The sequence below is a fragment of the Branchiostoma belcheri genome, unplaced genomic scaffold (genome assembly GCF_001625305.1).
Source record: "Branchiostoma belcheri isolate BF01 breed outbred unplaced genomic scaffold, Haploidv18h27 scaffold143, whole genome shotgun sequence".
NCBI classification, from domain to species: Eukaryota; Metazoa; Chordata; class Leptocardii; order Amphioxiformes; family Branchiostomatidae; genus Branchiostoma; species Branchiostoma belcheri.
This window is the reverse complement of record NW_017802858.1, coordinates 17,850-37,158: the sequence shown is the minus strand read 5'-3', so window position 1 is coordinate 37,158 and position 19,309 is coordinate 17,850. Positions and strand designations below refer to the sequence as shown.

The window sequence follows — 19,309 nt, the reverse complement described above, 5'->3', positions numbered from 1 at the left end:
CACAAACGGTAGTCATCACTGATACTGATGGACAACCATAAGCAAGAATTAAATAGTAAGTCTGCAGTAAATAATAGCAAATTGACTAGGACCCGCATAGCTCATGTATTCTCAGTAAATAAACAACCAGTGAACAATGGGTTCAGCTGTGACTAACAAAACCCACTTAACTATCCAGATTGGTGGCTTTAGTTGGCCCTTGTAATATAATTTGATTCTTTGTTCTGTGCAAGTTTAGATGAAAATAGGTAAGGTGGCTTAGAGGTTGGTCATCATCATCAGGTTGGTGTTTCTCGGTTGATACTTAACCAAATTTGGGACATTTTGTTATGCAGACAGCATTATATAGAAACACTTATTATATGCATGATTTTTTTCCCTGCAAAAGTTAATTTTACTCCCTTGTCATAACCAATGCTTCTAGCTGGAGACTAATTGCTCTTCTGTGATCACCTTGAAGGGCCAGCACATCTGACAAGTTTCTCAGTGCAGTAACAGTGTTGGGATGTGGTGTGTTATGGCCATAGATACTCCTTGTCATCTGTAGTGACCGTTCAAAGTATGTAATTGCTTCCCTATAATCACCAAGCTTGCACCCGGCTCTGCCTAAGTCATTGAGAGCCTGCACAACATCAGGATGTGCTATAGTCCGACCATTGATACTCCTTTCCATGTCCAGTGCCTGTTTATGATAACTGATTGCGTTTCTAAAATCACCCAAATCATAACTGGAAATGGAAAGGGTGCAAAGTAAACTCACAATGTTCAAATTTTGTGCATTCTGACCATAGATACTCTTCTGCATCTGCAGTGCCTGCTTAAAGTAACTCATAGCCTTACTGTGATCACCTAATTCCTGCCAGAGAACACCTATATTGTTAAGTGACATGGCAATGCTAGGATGTGCTGTACCCTGGCCATGAATACTCCTCATGATACGCAAGGCCTGTTCATGGTAGCTGATTGCTTTTCTATGATCACCTCGGCCATACCAGGCTAATCCCAGTCTGGAAAGTGCAGCTGCAATGTCATGATCAAGATGTGGAGTATTCTTCCCATGGACTTTCTTGAGCATCTGTAATGTCTGCTCTAAATACATAATTGACTTACGGTAATCACACAGATTACCCCAGGCTGTCCCCAAGTTGTATAGTGACCTTGCAATATGAGGATGGTCAGTAGTCTGGCCGTAGATATTCATGAACATCTTCAGTGCCCGTTCACTATATCTTATTGCTTTTTCATTATCTCCCAGTCCTACCAAACCCTCGCCCAAGGCACTGAGACAGAGGGCAATGTCTTGATGCTCCTTTGTCTGGCCATGGATATTTCTTAACATTGTCAGTGCCTGTTTACAATAACTTACTGATTTCTCTAGATCACCCAGGGAGCGCCAGGTTATTTCCATGTTTATTAAAACCTTAGAAATGGAAGGATGGATTGCAGTTTGCCCCAAGACACTTCTGTGTATTTGTAGTGCCTCTTCTAGCTGACTGATCGCTATTTGGTATTTGCCAAGCTGATGGCAGAGTATCCCCATGTTGGTGAGCAAAGTAGCCATTTCAGCCGGTTTACTCTGCCCATAGATAATGCTTTTCATTTGGAGTGCCTCTTCACAGTAATGCATGGCTTTCTTGTGGTCCCCCATGACCAGCAAGATTAGGCTTGCACTACAGAGTGTAGTAACAATTTCGAGATGTGCTTTCTGACCATAGATACTCCTTGACATCTGTATTGCCTTTTCAAGGTAGCTCAGTGCTTTCTTATTATCACCCAATGTAAGCCAGAACTTCCCCAAATTGTTAAAGGAGCCGGCAATCTCAGGATGTACTGCATTCTGACCATAAATACTAAAGTACATCTGTTGCGCCTGTTCTGTGTAGGTGATTGCTTTCCCATGATTACCCAGGCAACTCCAGAATAGTCCTAGGCTGCCTAGTGCGGTGGCAATGTGGTGATGTTGTGCAAGCTGCCCATGGATACTTCTGAACATCTGTATTGCTGTTTCAACATATTCGATTGCTTTCCTGTAATTGCCCATTTCGAACCAAGTATCTCCTAGACTTTTGAGTGAATGTGCTATTTCCAAATGTGCATTTTCCTGACCATGAATGCTCTTGTACATCTTGAGTGCCTTTTCCAAATAAGCAATTGATGTTTTTTGATCGGCAAGGTATTGCCAGATTAATCCGAGGTTGAGAAAACAGGAAGCGATGTCATCATTAATTGCATTCGGTCCATACATACTTCTTTGTATCTGCTCTACCTCTTCAAGATACCTGCGGGCTTTTTGATAGTCACCTAGCCTCAACCAACACCTCCCAAGAATACCGCAGAGAGACATTTTCTCTTTCCCAGTACCTACAGTTCTTTTCAGGGCCTCATCTAAATGAATTACAGCCTGTGCAAATTCACATAGCTCAAAGTACATCATTCCTCGGGCTACTGGAGATTCAACGTAGAAATGAGACATCAAAGTTGGGACATGCTTTTTCTGGAGCTGTTCAGATAGAAACTTTTTCAGGGGAATGGCTGTATAGTAGTACCTAATAAGCTGTTTTTTCGTTGGCAGATGGAAAACTGGTTTCAATGTATTTGCACTGTTTTCAACATCTTTCTCCGAATATGATTCTGTTTCCTGTAACACTGATTGCATTGAGGAGAGCCCTGACAGGTTTTCCCTCTGTCCTCCATTTGCAATGTATGTCCTGAGCCTGAGTTCTGCTGAGATACTGACAAGCACTCTAACATGATTTGCATTATGAGGACAGATCACCGGTTGGTTTTCCATTTTGTCTATTGTTTTCCAAACTGTGGTAGGTATGATGCCTGACAACAGTGCCAAACAGTCCACTGCTACAGCTGGGAAGCGATAGAGTTTTTTCTTCACATCAATCATTTCTGCTGTAACTATGTAGTTATCACTGAAGTCTTTAATATTTTCCTTCAATACCATCTGTGCCAGTTCATGAGCCATCTTACCCCCATCAGCTTGCAGTATCTCCACTGTGATGTTCATGTATATGTCAACCAAATCCTGGTCCCCTGCTATCAGGCATGGGTTTCTCAAGATGCTGGCAAGGTGATATCCCTCCTTCTGATACAATGTGGCATCATTTTGTAGTATTTTGACCATGTTTTGTGGGGTACAGATGAGTTCACTGGGTGGTCTGTTCTTAGTTCCCTGCCTGCCCAGTGGAGTCTTGCTTGCCTTTGGCATGGAGCCATCAAATGCAAACCCACGAGGTGTAACAGAGTCATAGTACCAGTTGTCAAGTGGATTGATTGAGTAAAAGTCATTTAGACTTCTTATTGCAAGTGCTGGGAGAATGGTTTCTCCCAGGTTGACCACCTTGAGGTGAAGGTAGTGGGTGAGCTTACGGAAATACACAAGACATTCTTCACTTTCTTTCTCTACCAAGATGGCAAACTCCAGGTCTGAGTATGGAGTTACCAGTCCTGTGGCCTGTGAACCCAAACCTATCAGGGCATACTTACAGGGAGGGGGACCCATTAACCCAATACACTCTTCTACAAGCAGGCTGATGAACTCCTTCCTTTGTTGTGCAATTTTCTTAAACAACTGCCTGACAGCCTGAGCTCGTTTTGCCTCTATCTTTCTGACACATGGGTCATCCTCATCATGTACATAGGGATCCAGCTGCTGGTCAATGGTTTCCATCTCCAGCTTGATCTGGTCCCGCATCTCCTTCAGCTGTTTCTTGTGATTTTCTGTGTTGTTTTGAGCTACACAATGAACATCTAAGATACATTGCAGAAACAACTTCTCTATTTCCCTAATAGCTGTTGTTAAGTTACCATTGAGGACTTGATCCTCTGACCTGGCTATTGCTGCATTGTAGAGTGCTGCTGCTTTGACCAAGTCTCCCCCGTCTCCTGTCTGCTGACCTCGCTTACTGTAGACATCCCCCAACTTGCACAGGGGCTCCACTTCTCTCTGGTACTGCTGAACAGTGGGATCTGAGGAGGAAGAATTTTATCTTGGGCCATTTTTCTTCTTGGATGCATGTAAATGTAGCATATAGGACATATGTGCGTGTAAATATCAAGAAGTATAGTCACCATAATGCAATGTGAACATTGCAATAATTGTACTCTTGTCAAAGTTTTAGAATCGAAATGTTCATATGATGTACAAAACATTATACATTGTATATTAGAATTTCTTAAGGTCTTTCTTACCTCTTAAATGTACAGTCTTGAGTGCAGCTGCAAAGTACTTTTCTGCTGAGTCCAGGTCTGCCCCAGCAAGCGATCTTTCGCCTTTCTCTAGGTGGTCCTTGTACTGACTTTAAGTGGGAGATAAAACTTTTTTTAAACTTTGCTTTAAATGAGAATATCAACACTCAAAACTTAATCTGTTAATAAATTGTTTCAATAATACCCAGTGGTAAAGTTTTGCAGTTTTGTGAAAACATTTGTTTTTTCCCACCTTGGCATGTCTTGATGTAGATGATGATCTTGCAGAACACCAGCTCCTGCCATGAACCCCATTTGGTCGCCTGTGTGTTTTCTACTTTCAAGTGGTCTTGGCCTCTTTGGTGACGGTCGCTGAGTATGAAACCAACATTCACTATTGTTTCTCCACTATTTCTTTTGGTATTTTACATTCTCATGTGGCAATGAGTGATTATATGCTGGCCTTTAAGACTTTTGAGAGTGCAACAATATACATGTAGATGTCTATTACATGTGTAGTAAAATAAATGGTGTGTAAGAGAAGGCCCTTCAACAATGTAGTGACCGTTTTGTTATTGTAAAACAATCAGTGTATTGAATAGATGCTGAAACTACTTACCTTTTTCACTGCATCCCTGATCTTGTCTGTGTACCTGATGCGATGGTGCAGAGTTTCTTTTGCTCCTTGCTCCTCACATGTTGTCAGGGCCTTGTTGTACATGGCAGCTGCCTTGGAGAACTGCGATACATCAGAAGTTTTCTTCCCTTTCTCAAGGTACAGATCTCCTAAAGATTTTAAAACCTCAAGCTCTAAGAAAATGTCAATGCTTGCAATAGCATTCACTAATGTCTTCACTAAAACTTCCTCAAGGGAACGCCATGATGTCACACTTCTGACCAGTTTGTCACAAATCTCTGTCACCCTTAAGACATTACTGTCAGCAGTACCCCAGAAGTCTGGTGACTGATACTGTGGACTGTACCCCTGCAGCAGTTGTCTGGAGAGTTTCTCCATGTAGTGGACACGGTGTTCCAGTGTTTCTCCCACGTTTGGATCTTTGCAGCGCAGTAAGGCAGCAGCATACAGGCCAGCAGCCTTGTCAAACTCTGCAGAATCTTTCCTGAGCTTGGCTTTCTCAAGATGAAGATCTCCAAGGCTTTTCAAGACTTCTATCTCCATAATATGGTCTGACGTAATGATAGCTTCTCTCAGTGCCAGTCCATACCCCAGTTCTTGGTCGTGTTCACTCTTAAGGCAAAGCTGCAGGTGTCCCAGCTTACTTGCCAGGCTGGTCATGTTGTTGTCAGGCATTTCCTTAGTCTGAATTCCTTAAACAAGTTCCTTCATGTAAGTGTGAAAGCTCTGCACCTTTGCTTCAGGTGGGACTTTCCTCAGTGCCACTCTCCCGGGACTTTCCATTGCGTGAACAGTCCTTTGTCTGTGACTGAAAACAAGAAGATCACCTTTCACCTTTCCCAGGTTACCTTTCACCTCAGATGAAAAGCCACCTGTTACCTCAGGTGTTTATGCTTCGCTTCGCCGGCGGCCTTGGCAAAACGCTGGCAGCTTTGTGTATAAAACACGGGGACAGGCTCGCAGTGAATGAGAGTGTAATTATGTGTATGAAGATTTGGAATGGCTCATAATGCCCCCTAGGGACCATTGCTATTGTTAGCAATTATGTGTGGCTATGTAGATGTATTGCCAAACCTCCTTGGTATTGCTAACATGGGGGAGTGCATACATAACATTCTTGAGACTTAAGAATAACCTGTTCAGTTGGAAAGTTGCATAAACATATTAAACACCAGAGAACACAAGAACTCATAGACTCAGACATAATGATATACCTCTTCTGAAATGTTCAACTTGCAATAACATTTTATTCAATACATATATAAGCGAATATACAATATTCGTTAAACCAAGGCTTTTTGAACCTCCTTGGTTAAACTTGGTGACTCGTAAACGATTTTCAAGCAAAGTCGTCAGTTTTTTTGCTGACATCCGTGAATGTTGCTATTTTTTTTTTTTTTGAACGGAAAATGATTCGGGATATTGTTGTCAAAGTTCGTCGTGCCTTTTCGGTCCGGAGAATTCCGAGTGCGAGATGAAACCATCGCGATCGCGATCCTCGTGCTCGAAGATTTCCCACAATACCTCAGTCAGGTTCTTCCCGTCTGGAATCTCCAGACCTTCAGCCACCAGCGTCTTGACGTAGTCTTGGACCTTTAAGGAGAAAAGCAAGAAACCAGCTAAGGATGACTTACGTGAATCTCCAACAGTATGTGCAGGGCTTGAAATTCATTTTTGGGAATAGGTGCACTGGTGCATCCAACCTAAAAAATTAGGTGCACAAAAAATTTTTTGGGTGCACCATATAGGAAAGAATAAGTAGAATGTCAGCAAAACTAATCATGTTTCATTTCTAAAGAAAAGTATTATATACAAGAATAATTTAATTATTTTCCTGACCCATGTTAAGATTATGCTTTAATGCATTTAACAGCTTTACATACATAAACCTAGTACAAAAATATTTGGGTGCACTGGTGCACCCACAGAAAAAAGTTGGGTGCACAGCTCCAAATTTGGGTGCACTAAGGTGCACATGCACCCAGTATTTCGAGCCCTGATCAGATGTGTATATGTGTATAGCCCTTATAACTGCCTTCCAGCTTTTGCATCTGTATAGCAGGTACATGTATAACCTAGCCCGGTGACCAAACCTATTTTTAGTAAGGCCACACTAATTTAATTTGTTGGTTCTCGGATTTTTTCAGAAAAAATATGAAGCGACAGGGCGAAAAAAATAAAAAATAAAAACAGGTCTAGGCATCCCATTATAGGCTTAAATGCTACGGAATGAGCCATGAAGTCAACACAAAAGGCTGGGTTAAAATTTAAACATTGAATTTTGAACTTTTAATCAAACCACTGCAATGATAGATGGGAAAACTGTAACAACTAGGAAGAAAAGGACTTTCCTCAACTGTTGGGGGCAAAACATGAGCATTTTTCAGTTGATTCAGGACCAGAATCAAATTTTTTTTTTTGCAAATCAGAAAAAAAAAACGAAGAGGCGAATCCGAGAACCAACAAATTAAATTGGTGTGGCCTAATAGTGGATGACTATAGTTTCGGTAACTAGGCTAGGTATATTCAACGCCCTTCGGCAAAAGAAAAGAGCCAAATCGATGGTAGATAATCACGATAACTAGCAACTTTGTAATAGGGGGTTGGAAATGTCGAAATCCTGTTTTGTAAGCTATAAGTGTATGTACAAAGTGTTTTCAAGATAGTACCAGTGTTTAATATTGTACTGAAGGTTATTAAAGGAAAAAAGATGTTATGAAAGTTACCCAAATATCCTGCTGTTTTAAGTAGAAAACTCCCTCCCTCCTCCCTTGCCTACACAAAACGCTCACCTCCACTGCAGAAAGCAGCTTGTCCCCATCTTTGTCGATCTCTGCAAACGCATCATGGGCGGGGGGTGAGTCCAGTATATCCAACAGCTCAATGTTGAAGACCAAGGGCGACTCGTCCAACTGTTTTCCTGGAAAAAAGATGAGAAAGTGTCAAAATCGCAAAAGCAAGTCATCATCATACAGTCGGTATAGCCGGTATAACTAAAACTGCCCTTCAGCGTAACACACCAGCTTCTGTATGTATCTGTATAGCTGGTATAACCACCCCTCGGCATAACACACCAGCATCTGTATCTGTATAGCTGGTATAACCGCCCTTCGGTGTAACACACCAGCTTCTGTATCAGTATAGCCGGTATAACTGCCCTTCAGTGTAACATACCAGCTTCTGTATCTGTATAGCCGGTATAACCGCCCTTCGGCGTGACCAGCTTCTGTATCTGTATGGTAGCCGGTATAACCGCCCTTCGGTGTAACACACCAGCTTCATTGGCTACATTACACCTTTACATAACATGCAGTTATACTGTAAAAAAAAGATTCCATTGCAAAAAAGAAACCCTGATTAAAAAAAAAACTAAAAACGCGCCAAAACCCAAACCTCTGCTTGGAGAGTAACATTTACGTGCAGTTTTATTTCTGAACACCTGGTGGCGCTCGTAAGCAGTGAGGTCAGTGACCTACACGCGGTGCTAGACATTGCCTGCAGTTCTATTTCTGAACGCCAGGTGGCGCGCGTGAGCAGTGCGGTCAATGACCTACATTTTGAGGACGGAACTTCCTGACAAGGCGGGATGCCAAGGTCTCCAGCGGCGGCAAGAGTGGCACACGTGGCGCGCAGAGGGTGGAAAAAACAACACCGCCAATCTCCAAGCATGGTCTCTACTAATCTCCAAGCAGATCCCTTTCGGTGGCAAAAAGACAGTATCAAATTGGCCAGGCAGTATCCAATAGCCAGAGAAGGTCGGCAGCCACCGACGGGGGTAGCGACAAAAAAACGGCCATATATAAAAAGCTAACGATCATCCCCCCACAACTAGCCTGGGTACCATCCTACTTGTATGCCGGGGCTCCCACACTCGCATCCCTAAGAAGTACTAGTACTTCTTAGGGAAGCGAGTATGGGAGCCCCGCCCGGCATACAAGTAGGATGGTACCCAGGCTACCCACAACCTCTGCTTGGAGAGTAAGTCTCTACCAGACTAACTACGCTGGCTATATGTAGGAAAATAATTGCCGGGGAGTTTGGCCGCCTTGTAGGTTTGACTTGGCCGCGCAGTTGGGAGGGAAAGAAACTACCTTCCGCGGACTGCCTCCCTTGGGCAATTTTACTCTCCTTTTTGCTGTTTTCTACGATCCGTATTCCCGTATTCCCGTAGAAAGGCCTCGAAGGCTATTTCTCATAGCCATATCCCCAACTGTCTGAAAACTTGACATTCCGGTACGTTTACCCTCAATATCTGCTTGGAGGTAACGATGTTCAGGCGGGTTTGAAAAGGTGGTTATCTTGCACTGCACAGCTACATGTAATGTGTATCATTAGCCTCGAAATTAGGACAGCTCTGCGGGCATTAAATGAAGGTTATGTGCATACCAAGGGTAGTCAAGGAAACGCAGGCATTCCTATCAAGCGCACAGCACACAGTTAAGCAATTCTTCGGCCAAATACACAGTTGGGGCCGCTCAATATACTATCTTTTTTGTTTGAGCGATTTTCGCAGTCTTATATACATGTACATCACCGGGAGTCTTTCCTGGATATGCCATATGCCTGTATAGTTCGCATTTGATTTGGCGCAAAGACCGTGCTTCGGACACGAAACATCGAAACACCGAAACCTCCAACAGTCCAAGAAACGATCTGGTTTCCTTCAAGACTGCCGGAAGTTTTCATTCTCCTTCTGAGATTCTCACGTTTTCTCAGGCTGTTTGCTGTTTTAGTTTTACCCTCCGCGAACTTCTGTGTGTGTGGAAGAAACCCAAGATCGGCTGCTTCTGTTTTTATTAACAGTTTGAAGAAGTCCGAGGTCTGACTACCTCGTGTCTAGGGGGAAGAATAAACTTTGTTTTGTCACTTGTGAAACTGTAGGGCCATATATAGGGTGGGCCGATTTCGACTGCTGTCATAATTTTTTGTAGCATAGCTTGCTGTTTCTAGGTAGCCCCTACCAGGCTTCGGGAGAGTGGGAGGCAACTGGAAAGAGTAGAAATTGGCCAAATAGAGAGATAACATACCGGGGGAGTTGGTCCGCTGGAAACATACCGGGGGAGTTGGTTCGCTAGAATTGGAAAGTACAGTTTGCCGCACCCGAAACCTGTCGGGGGTCGCTACGTTTGGTTGCGGCAAAATGTTCTTTCTAGCGGACCAACTCCCTTGGCATCTTATCTCTCTTTTTGGCCAATTTCTATTATTTTTCCAGCAACCCGTGAAGCCCCGCAGAGGCTAAAATCAGCCCCACATTTGGGACAGGTTTGCACCGCGAGGTTCCCATTATCGGGCCGGCCTCCTGTGGACTTCCAGCCGCCCTCACGGGGATGGTCTTCCGTCGGTCGCTTGCCTGGCTGTAGGAGGTACTAGCCATCTCCAAGCAGTTTCTACGTACTCTCCAAGCAGAGGTTTGGGTTTTGGGGGTATTTTTTAGCGTGTTTTAGGCTTTTTTTTATCGGGGTTTCTCTTTTGCACTGGATTTTTTCCCACCAAACCCAGTTGCTCAGGCCTTTTTCTGGATAAAGCACGGTTCTGGACACCCCAACATGTAACAGCATATAAAACACCCCTCTGATGTGAAATGAGACCGTCCTTCCTGCATAGAAACCTACCTGCGGAGTGCGCGCCCGGTCCAAGGTACGCGATGTGGGAGGGGTGAGGAGGGATCATGAGTTCCCGCTTCTCCCCGACACACATGTCCATCAGACCCTGGTCCCACCCCGGAATCATTTGGTCTCGTCCAACCACGAACTGCAAGGGTTGGTTTCGGTGGTAGCTGTGGTGGGGAGAAAATACTAGTAACTTTTCATCAAACAAACAAATAAACAAACAATCAAACAAACAGTTAACCGATGTGAAGAAATTGAAATCTATGTATCTATTCAAGTAGCTATATACGTTGTCTGTGGATATATATTTGGTATGTATGCATGTATCTGACATTTTTCTCCATTTCACGTTGCTACTATGTTTTTCTTTCTCACTCAATCAATCAATCAATCAATCAATCAATCACTCAATCAATCAATCAATCAATCAATCAATCAATCAATCTCTGGACTTCACCAAGCTTCAGAAGCGGCTGGAAAGAGTAGAAATTGGTCAAGTATAGACAGATAACATGCCAGGGGCAAACTAGTTACTGTACTCCTTTAGCGGCCCAACTCCCCTAGCAAGTTATCTGTCTATTTATATATTTGGCCAATTTCTCTTTCCATCCGCTTTCGAACGTAGTAGTGGAACTCTGTCCAGCGAAAAAAAGGGAGTGCATGCCCTTTTTCGTAAGGCGTAATCAGACCTTTTTAGTCTTCGTAATCCGTAGGCAGCCTCCGCAAAATGAACGTAATTCGTAATCAGTGCATACATGTAAGCCACAAAGCGTAAAGTCGTAATCAGTTCTGAGATTCGTAATCGGCGGCGAAAATTTTGCGTAATCCGTAATCACTATCCCCCCCCCCCATGCTGGCCCTCAAAACAGTTCAAACACAGTGCAGGGAACAGTGCGTGTGGCTTCCTTCCATAAAAGCAAATTATTTGTGTGCCCTATTAACCCACTAGCCGACTCACAGCCGACAGACGAAAAGGAACACAGCCAAAAATTCCTTCCAGCATCTGCCTCGCGACCTAAGACTTCTCAGAAGCCAAGTAAACAGTACCCTTGTCTAACCCCTAGCCTCTACCAGGCTTCGGGAGGCGGCTGGAAAGGGTAGAAACTGGCCAAATAGAGAGATAGATGGCCATAGATAGCATGCCAGGGGAGTTGGTCTCCGCAAGGAGGGTCTTTTTTAACCTCCTTGGTCTCCGCTAGAGCAGTACATTCTGCCGCACCTGAACTGTACTCTCTATCGGACCAACTCCCACGGCATGTTATCTATCTCTCTATATAATTTGGCCAATGTCTATAGCCTCCGTAGCAGGCTTATAGATCTGGGGGTTTGGTGGTCTTTGGCTGTTTTCTGATTAGCCCAGTTGTAAACGGGGGTAATTCAACCAGGCCGGCTATCTTGTCCATATGCAATCAGAAAATAGCACGTAAAAGATCCCGAAGACCCCCAGCTTTTGGCATGCTATGGAGGCTACAATTTCTACTCTTCCCAGCCGCCTCCCGAAGCCTGGTAGAGGCTATCTAACCCCTTCGGTTCTCAGAAAACGTTTGTACCCATATCTTCTGGAGCCGCAAATACAAAGCAGGTGCATGTGTATCTTGTTTAGGAATTTTGCCAGATTATCGGCTTTGAAAGAGCGCGTGCTAGACACAACAGCGGGCGGATAATTTGTGAGGCTGTGGTAGGGGGGTCCAGAGTTATAAACCTGCTTTTCTGACAACTTCAGTGTCACTGACGAAAGGTAGTGGATGCTGACTAAAAAGAAATTAAGCCTAAAATTAAATAAGCCAAAACCCAAAACTCTGCTTGGAGAGTAGATGTTCAATTATCTCTTAGCAGATCATACGGTGGCAAGGCAGTATGCATTGGCCAGAGGATTTCGGTGGCTACTAGTAATGGCCACTCCTCTGGCCAATGGATACTAGCCTGGTTACCAAACATTTATTATAGCTCCCGAGTCCTACATCCTTGCGGAGAGGATGTAGGCCTCGGGAGCTATAAGAGGTTTGGTAACCAGGCAAATGGATACTGCCTTGCCATCGTATCATCTGCTTGGAGAGTAGATTTTCAGAGCTTTCCAACCCCCCCTAGCACACCCTCCCTTTCCGTACGTGCAGGTTCCCCGCCCCGGGCGGCATGCAGCATAAGCGGCAGGTTAACTGCGCTCGGCCTCCCCAACATTTGGTTCGGATTTACGGGTCAAAACGGAACGGGCTTTAACTCACTCGTCATCAAACTTGTCTGGCGTCTGATACAGCTTTTGATCAACTCGCTCGAGCTCTTCTAGCCTGGTGCCCAGGCAACTACTCTTCGGGCCTGAAGTAGTTTTCCGCCGCTGGCCTCGATCGGGCTTCGGGAGGCGGCTGGGAAGGTCAAATACAGAGATAACATGCCAGTAGAGTTGGTCCGCTAAAGAGTACAGTTTGGGTGCGGCAAATGTACTCTCTAGCGTCATCTCTCTATTTGACCAATTTCTGCGCTTTCCAGTCGCCTCCCGAAGCCTGGTAGAGGCTAGTCTGATACAGCTTTGTAACTGGCATGCAACTAGCCTCTACCAGGCTTCAGAATCGGCTGTAAAGATCTAGAGGAAATTCGCCAAACAGGCAGATAACATATCAGGGAAGCCGGCGAACTGTCTATCTTGTATAGGCCCTGGAAACAGTCTGGATTCCAGGCTATTCCCAACGTTGTACCGTTCTACAGGCAATTAAAAATCTTTGAGTTAAAACCCGGTCTGGTCTCCGATAAGCGGTTTTTAAGTGCCACGTGTGACCCTGAATGCGGGTTAACGTCCACAAAAATGTCTATTTTAGTTTTACCAGTAGCTACCAGGTCACTCAGTAGTTTTACGACTCCCTACTGTAACAGTTGGATTACTATGGTAAACGCACTGACCAGGCCAATGTAAACTAGTAGCCTACAGAAACTGTAGTAGGTCCGCTTGTAGCATAGTTGCAATGGCTACAGATTATTTTCTAAAAAAAAAATGAATAAAATGAACAGTTTGTGTCTTTATACACAGGTGCTTTGTACCAAGCAGATATTGAGTCAACCTTGCTTTTTTTTTCCACACGAGTCACTTGTAACTCTTTCTCATGATCCACAATTTTAGTACAGTAGGACTCGCGGCAAAGAGATCAGTTTTGTTTAAGTTTATTGCCAATATTCTTGCCCCAATACTAATAGCAAGTCACGAGAAAGACCAACAAACAATGAAGAGCCATATTTTAATATCATGGCTCTTCATTGTTTGTTGGTTTAAGCTTAAAAACTATGAGACTGGTCTAGTCGAAAAGCTGACCCTAAAGTCTGAAATTTTGTGAATGTGAATTTAACGTCTTTTTATGAAATATTGGCAGACGAAAGACCCCACTTCTTCACTCAGACACGCAAAACAAGTTTGACCCACATCTGCTTGGAGATTGAGGGACCGCCGGTGAAAATTGACGTCGTCCAGTTACCATGGTTACGGTTAGAAGGCGGGAAGACTTGTCATCACAGGAAACAATTTCTTAAGACAGCTCGTATCAAGGGAACTTGTCTGTAAGGAGTCGGAGTGAGTTTTGGGACGTAAGAAAGAGCCGACAACTTGACCTTGAGACCGCCTGGTCAAGGTCAAGACGTAAGAAACACAAGGAGACTTTCCGCCGTGGACTGATTTCGCCCCAGGGAGTCTCAAGAAAAACACGACGTCTTGACAGCAGGGCCTGTACTCCGTGACTTGACATTCGTCAGGGTCAAGTGTAAAGCAAGTGCAGGAGGAGAGGTCGCCGACTTCTTGATCTGTAGGCTATTTCTGTCTCTCAAGATCAAAACAAGGACTTGTCACAGTGGGAAGGGACGCCGTATGGGGAGAGGGGTATAGAGAGTGTTTACGGTTTAGAATTACGGCTATCTTTGAGGCTCTTCGATGGTAAATAAAGGTAGAAAATAGTTTTCAAGGAGGCACTCAGTACTCGCACAGCATTTTTCATTCTTTTTTCTCTGTTTTTCGCTGGATTTACTTAACCTGGTGTGAGAGTGTAAAACAGTTATTGATTAAATGTTTATCGACTTTCTTGAGAAATTTTGTATTTTTGTTTCTAAAACCCCCGTGTTGGAAAATCACCAGATGTCTTTTTTTTTTTAATTTACTTCATATTCACCACAAAACAAGGCTCGTGGGAGCCACTCAAATGTTTTGGGTTACTGTACAGACAGACACTGAGGACAAATCTATCTATCTTCTACCCCAGAAGTCTTGTCTATTTCCGGAGCTGCATCTGTCCAAAGCTGACTTTATTTGTCACAGCTTGGGTCGCATTCCCACATGCTCACAGTGTGGCGGTATCAGTCTACATATCTGATACACATCTCCACATTGGATGTTCGCCACATTTGTAACCGATAGAAAAGCGGGGAGTTTCAGTAACTATCAAAGATTAGACTGGCAAAGGGGGTGTTTCGTTGGATATCAGACGGCATAAGGCTAGATGTAAGCCATGTAACAACAGAACGAGAGTTTCTAGAATAAAACTAGAGCGTTTCTAGAATAGATATGGCAATGCAGTCAGGTGTTAAATTTTCGTCCAATTTTGGACTATGTTTTCAGTTGTACAATACGTGAGTTGGGCTAGATATACAGAAAGGCAGAGATTTTCAAATAATCACGTGATAGGCACCTGTTTCTAACGTCATACACCTGTCACCAACGTCACCGCTAGTCACGTGACCAGCACCTGCTCCTGGTCACTCAGACTTTCTTACAATTGCTCTCTCTTTCTCTCCTTCTATTTCATTGGATAGCATCCATCCATCCATTCGTCCTGGTAGACAGTCATCAAATCTCCTGCATTTTCTCTATTTGTTTATTCATTTATTCATTCATTCATTCATCCCTTCATTCCTCTTCCCATCCATCCGTCCATCCCTACCTTGAGTCGAACACCCTGCCGTCCGTTGACCCGACACTGCCCATGAAGTGCACAGACAGCAGATCTCCCTCTTACCTTCCTCCATTATTCCATCCCTCTTTCCATCCATCCATCCATCCATCCAACCACCCGCCCATCCATCCTTACCTCATTCCTTCATCCTCCCTCCCTCTCCATACCTTCATCCTTCGCTCCATCCATCCATCCATCCATCCCTCCACCCATCCATCCATCCATCCATCCTTACCTCAATCCATCCCTCCCTACCTTGAGTCGAACACCCTGCCGTCCGTTGACCCGACACTGCCCATGAAGTGCACGGACAGCAGATCCCCCTCTTTAGTCGTCCTGTCGCACGAGTTGGGCCGGGACACCACGCGCACGCGCATGCCCATGGGAGCCTCGACGTTGGTCACGAGAACGGGGAAGCCCAGCACGCCCAGGAAGATCGTTCCCAGGATAGCCAGGAAGCTGCGCATGCCCCGTGGCAGCGACATGAAGTACATCTTCTTTTCCTCTGTCTTCAAATTCTGCGTCATTTCTTTAAGAAATCCAAACGTCCTGTCGGCTCAAGTTGGAAGACCCGAAAAGTTACACACTTCCAAACGTCCCGTCTTCTTCTTAAGTTTTTCAAACGCTGTGTTTCCTAGAAATCCTTGCAGTCAAGAAGCGAAACAAATCCTCGAAGCTTTCTTCACAGCAATCTTCGAATTCCTCGTTGTTTCCAATTACGAAGTGCCTGAATGCTTTATCCAAAGATCTCTGTGCAAAGTCTCCACCTTCACTGCTTTTCTTAGTGTCCACGAACGCGTTTCTCAAGAACTGAAACGAATCCAACTCCAGCTTTCTTCACATTCCTTTTCTACCGATGATTTAAGTAGCTAAACGCTTCGCTTCTTCCTGTGAAGAGATGAAATGACCCAAAATATCCGGGAACAAACTTTTCAACAAACTTCTCCGTCCGCTCTCGGCAGCTGAAAGGCTGCTTTAATTTTGTCCCTGGGGATTCGAACAAAACTCTAACACTGCGACACAGTCCTGCTTGCAAAAATTGGGGAAACGCAGCTTAGGAAATGAAGCAGGACGTTTCAATTTCCCGGGAAAATTTCGCCGTTCCGGGTTTGGTCGCTGAGAACGGAAACTGACCCAACAACAACAGAGGGGACTCAGTCGTCCCTGGATCGCGGTAACAAGTCCCAAATGTCCGGTCAGCTGGCCTGCGGTGTCAATGTGGCTGTAACGGAAAGAAAAACTCCCTCAACTGCGAAAACAAGGCCTGAAAATCCGCACAGATAGTCCTTTGTCGTCGGGAAGAAGTTGTCTCAATCCTTCGTCCGAATTTGTCGTTTCCACAGGCACTTCACCTACAAACAGACGAACGTACAAATTACGACGATTCACAAACTTTCGCGGTGACTTCTACTAGAGTAAGACCTCGAGCACTAAAAGTCATTTGAAAATCCTCCACTAGACGCAAATTAAATGTTTAATATCACATCTAACGCCACACGTCTCTGAATCCGACTGGGTTTGTCACAGTTCTGGTCACAAAGACTGTTGGACGGACGACTTGCAACAGATAAATATCAAACGTGCACTACAGATAGTCCGGCCTCTAGGGGTTCAGACCATAAAGAAATAGTTAGATACTAGACTCACTGAATCCTGGGCTAGTTTCGTCGGTAGCGTTTCTCAGAGTACAATTTCTGTTAGATCACTCCTCACCCAGTTATCATGACTGGTAACGTCCCAGTCCTAGTCGAAAAGGGACTTCCGAAAAATGCAAAGTCCCACTTGACAACAACAACAGCACGCCGCCCGCTGGTGTCCACACGAATCAATGCCTTGTATCTTCCGCTATCTCCTCGCAGTGTGCTTCTAATAAAGATACGCTTATAGAGAGACCCCCTCAGGTCATCACCGACTGGAACAAATAGAATCCGTACCTTGCAACAGTGATGTTGTCACCGCCACAATGTAGCGATTTGAGCCGTGTACGAATGTAGCGAGTGACCGACGTGTCCACCTCGAGCCCCGTACATACGGGTCTGAGTGCACCGGGCGCCGACGGGCAAGGCTAGCGGGAGAAGGCTGGAGACACGCCGAGGGAGGGGGTTGGTTGGACCCGGGCCAAGCCGACCGGCCTTGTGCTGACGGTCAGCTTCCACTGCGGGCTCGCTTGGGGTGTTTGGGGATTCTGGATACGAACGCGGGCGCGCGTCCAGAATTTCACTTTTACTCGTCGAGATAGTTTATCGAAGATCTTACTTAAAAACAAAGAAATGTAAAATTACAAAAACATGACTGTTTATTTGGTCTCGTTTCGACGCTGTTTTAGAAGGCAAATTTTAACGCTGGAAACCTCCTTACACAGCCTCACAAAACCGCATGTAGCACTTGTGTTTCTTGTTATACTAGTAGTGTTTTCCGGTCAACGGGTCATCGAAGGATGTTCTACAACGCTCTATACAACCGCCAGAGGTCGCTGTTGGATAGGTGGTAAATGTTGCATCATTTAGGTAATCAGGTTATTGTAACCTTTGCCCTCTAGCCTCTGACACCAAAGGACCGCTATTTTGACAGCTCTGAACGCGTGGCGCCTTGTTACGTAGCGTCTTGTCTGGAAGTGAAGAGTCTCGGTCTCAGGGTCATCAGAGAGTTACAAAACAGCAAAGGGCAGACTTCTCAGAGCAACAAGACAAACTACGTGCGGGATCCATACTTCTAGAGGTGCTGGTAAGGTAAGAAAGAACTTTGTTTTCTTTGAAAGTAAGAGGAAGTTTTGATAATATGCAGGAATTCCAAGGAAATTTTTGGTATCTCGCAGCCATTTCTGTGCTTCTTCAGCTTTCTTTTAATAATTTGTAGACACGATAGATTTCATATGGAATCCGTACTTCTAGGGGAGCTGGTGAGATCAGGCACAACTTTGCCGCTTTCTTGGAAACTAAGTCGAAAGGAAATTATGGAGGAGGAAGCTTTGTTTAGTTTGAAGACGCCATGCAGGCATTCCAAGGAAATAAAATAGGTCGGGGTCAGGCCTGGTTGGGGTCGTTTTTTTCGGCATTTTCTGCGTTTCAAGGGCTATCCTGCCCTCAACCTTGCTCTCTTCCCAACCAAACCAACCAAACTTCCCAAACTTAGTCTTTTCAACAGTCGGTTTTTTGAGGCATGACTCCTACATATGGTGTGCGACTTGCGAGGCTTGGGTTACAAGTTTTCCGCCCAAGGGCAGCGGTCGCCTGTTATCAATTAGCACTTCTGATCCAATCGCAAAGGAGATCTCCGGGTCATGGGGGCAACCGGCTATCCTTTATCTGTTCTCCAAGCAGATCCTAGGGTGGCAAAAGACAGTATTAAATTGGCCAGTCAGTATCCAAGAGGGTGACCGATGGACCCTCTCTGGCTAATGGATATTGCCTGGCCTATTCGCAACTGTCTTTCTTTTGTCACCCTAGGATCTGCTTGAAGATTAGCCTCCATAGTAGGAATAGGCCAAATACATGCACAAACAGATAACAATAGATGAGTATACTGCAAAACCCCAAAGGAGCCCAAATTGTAGAGACTTGCAGAGTCATACTTTTCTTCCAATGTTATACAAATAACCCTATGATTAGGCCACACCAATTTAATTTGTTGGTTCTCGGATTCGCCTCTTCATTTTTTCCTGATTTGCAAAAAAAAAAAATTTACAGAATCAACTGCAAAATGCTCATATTTTGCCCTGAACAGCTGAAAACAGTCCTTTTCTTCCTAGTTGTTACAGTTATTCCATCTTTCAATGCAGTGGTATCATTAGAAGTTCAAAATTCATTGTTTAAATTTTGAACCAGCCTTTTGTGTTGACTTCATACCTCCTATCGTAGCATTTAGGGCTATAATAGGATGCCTAGATCTGTTTTTATTTTTATTTTTTTTCGCCCTGTCGCTTCATATTTTTCCTGAAAAAA

At 44.4% G+C, this 19,309-nt stretch overlaps 3 protein-coding genes across 5 annotated transcripts in view; 1 reads left to right on the top strand and 2 right to left on the bottom strand.

The window, feature by feature from the left end:
- Positions 1–374: 374 nt before the first annotated feature.
- LOC109464908 lies at positions 375–5,536 on the bottom strand. Its single transcript, XM_019762006.1, has 3 exons — positions 4,816–5,536; positions 4,204–4,260; positions 375–3,981 (listed from the first exon to the last, which is right to left on the bottom strand). Exons 1-3 carry the CDS (start codon positions 5,510–5,512, stop codon positions 395–397), a joined length of 4,341 nt encoding a protein of 1,446 aa, XP_019617565.1. The 5' UTR covers positions 5,513–5,536; the 3' UTR covers positions 375–394.
- A 710-nt stretch (positions 5,537–6,246) lies between these two features.
- Positions 6,247–17,541, bottom strand: LOC109464936 (FK506-binding protein 2-like). Of its 3 annotated transcripts, XM_019762053.1 has the most exons (6): positions 17,016–17,541; positions 15,671–16,720; positions 15,357–15,403; positions 10,450–10,613; positions 7,630–7,757; positions 6,247–6,430 (listed from the first exon to the last, which is right to left on the bottom strand). In XM_019762053.1, the coding sequence occupies exons 2-6, from the start codon at positions 15,893–15,895 to the stop codon at positions 6,266–6,268; spliced, it is 729 nt and encodes a 242-aa protein (XP_019617612.1). In that variant the 5' UTR covers positions 15,896–16,720; positions 17,016–17,541; the 3' UTR covers positions 6,247–6,265. The 3 variants fall into 3 exon arrangements, with proteins under 3 accessions (XP_019617612.1, XP_019617611.1, XP_019617613.1); XM_019762052.1 differs by lacking the exon at positions 15,357–15,403 and having other exon boundaries at positions 15,624–16,720; positions 17,016–17,539; XM_019762054.1 differs by lacking the exon at positions 15,357–15,403 and having other exon boundaries at positions 15,624–16,720; positions 17,303–17,539.
- A 412-nt stretch (positions 17,542–17,953) lies between these two features.
- The window catches only part of LOC109464934 (zinc finger protein 431-like), a 4,755-nt gene continuing 3,399 nt past the window's right edge, over positions 17,954–19,309 (top strand). Inside the window, exon 1 of the mRNA XM_019762050.1 lies at positions 17,954–18,097. The gene's annotated coding sequence lies outside the window, so the exon portion shown is untranslated. The remainder of the gene's footprint in view (positions 18,098–19,309) is intronic.

What these genes read in the sequence shown, in the direction of transcription:
- LOC109464908 (XM_019762006.1), bottom strand. Translation starts at nt 5,512, where the DNA reads ATGCCTGACAACAACATGACCAGCCTGGCAAGTAAGCTGGGACACCTG. An exon ending in GGATGCAGTGAAAAAGGTAA is followed by an intron (nt 4,261 to 4,815) that starts GTAGTTTCAGCA and finishes TTGCTGGGGCAG; the next exon opens with ACCTGGACTCAGCAGAAAAG. An exon ending in CAAGACTGTACATTTAAGAG is followed by an intron (nt 3,982 to 4,203) that starts GTAAGAAAGACC and finishes CTTCCTCCTCAG; the next exon opens with ATCCCACTGTTCAGCAGTAC.
- LOC109464936 (XM_019762053.1), bottom strand. Translation starts at nt 15,895, where the DNA reads ATGACGCAGAATTTGAAGACAGAGGAAAAGAAGATGTACTTCATGTCG. An exon ending in GGGATCTGCTGTCCGTGCAC is followed by an intron (nt 15,404 to 15,670) that starts TTCATGGGCAGT and finishes CTGTCTGTGCAC; the next exon opens with TTCATGGGCAGTGTCGGGTC. An exon ending in AGCTGCTTTCTGCAGTGGAG is followed by an intron (nt 6,431 to 7,629) that starts GTGAGCGTTTTG and finishes TTCTCCTTAAAG; the next exon opens with GTCCAAGACTACGTCAAGAC.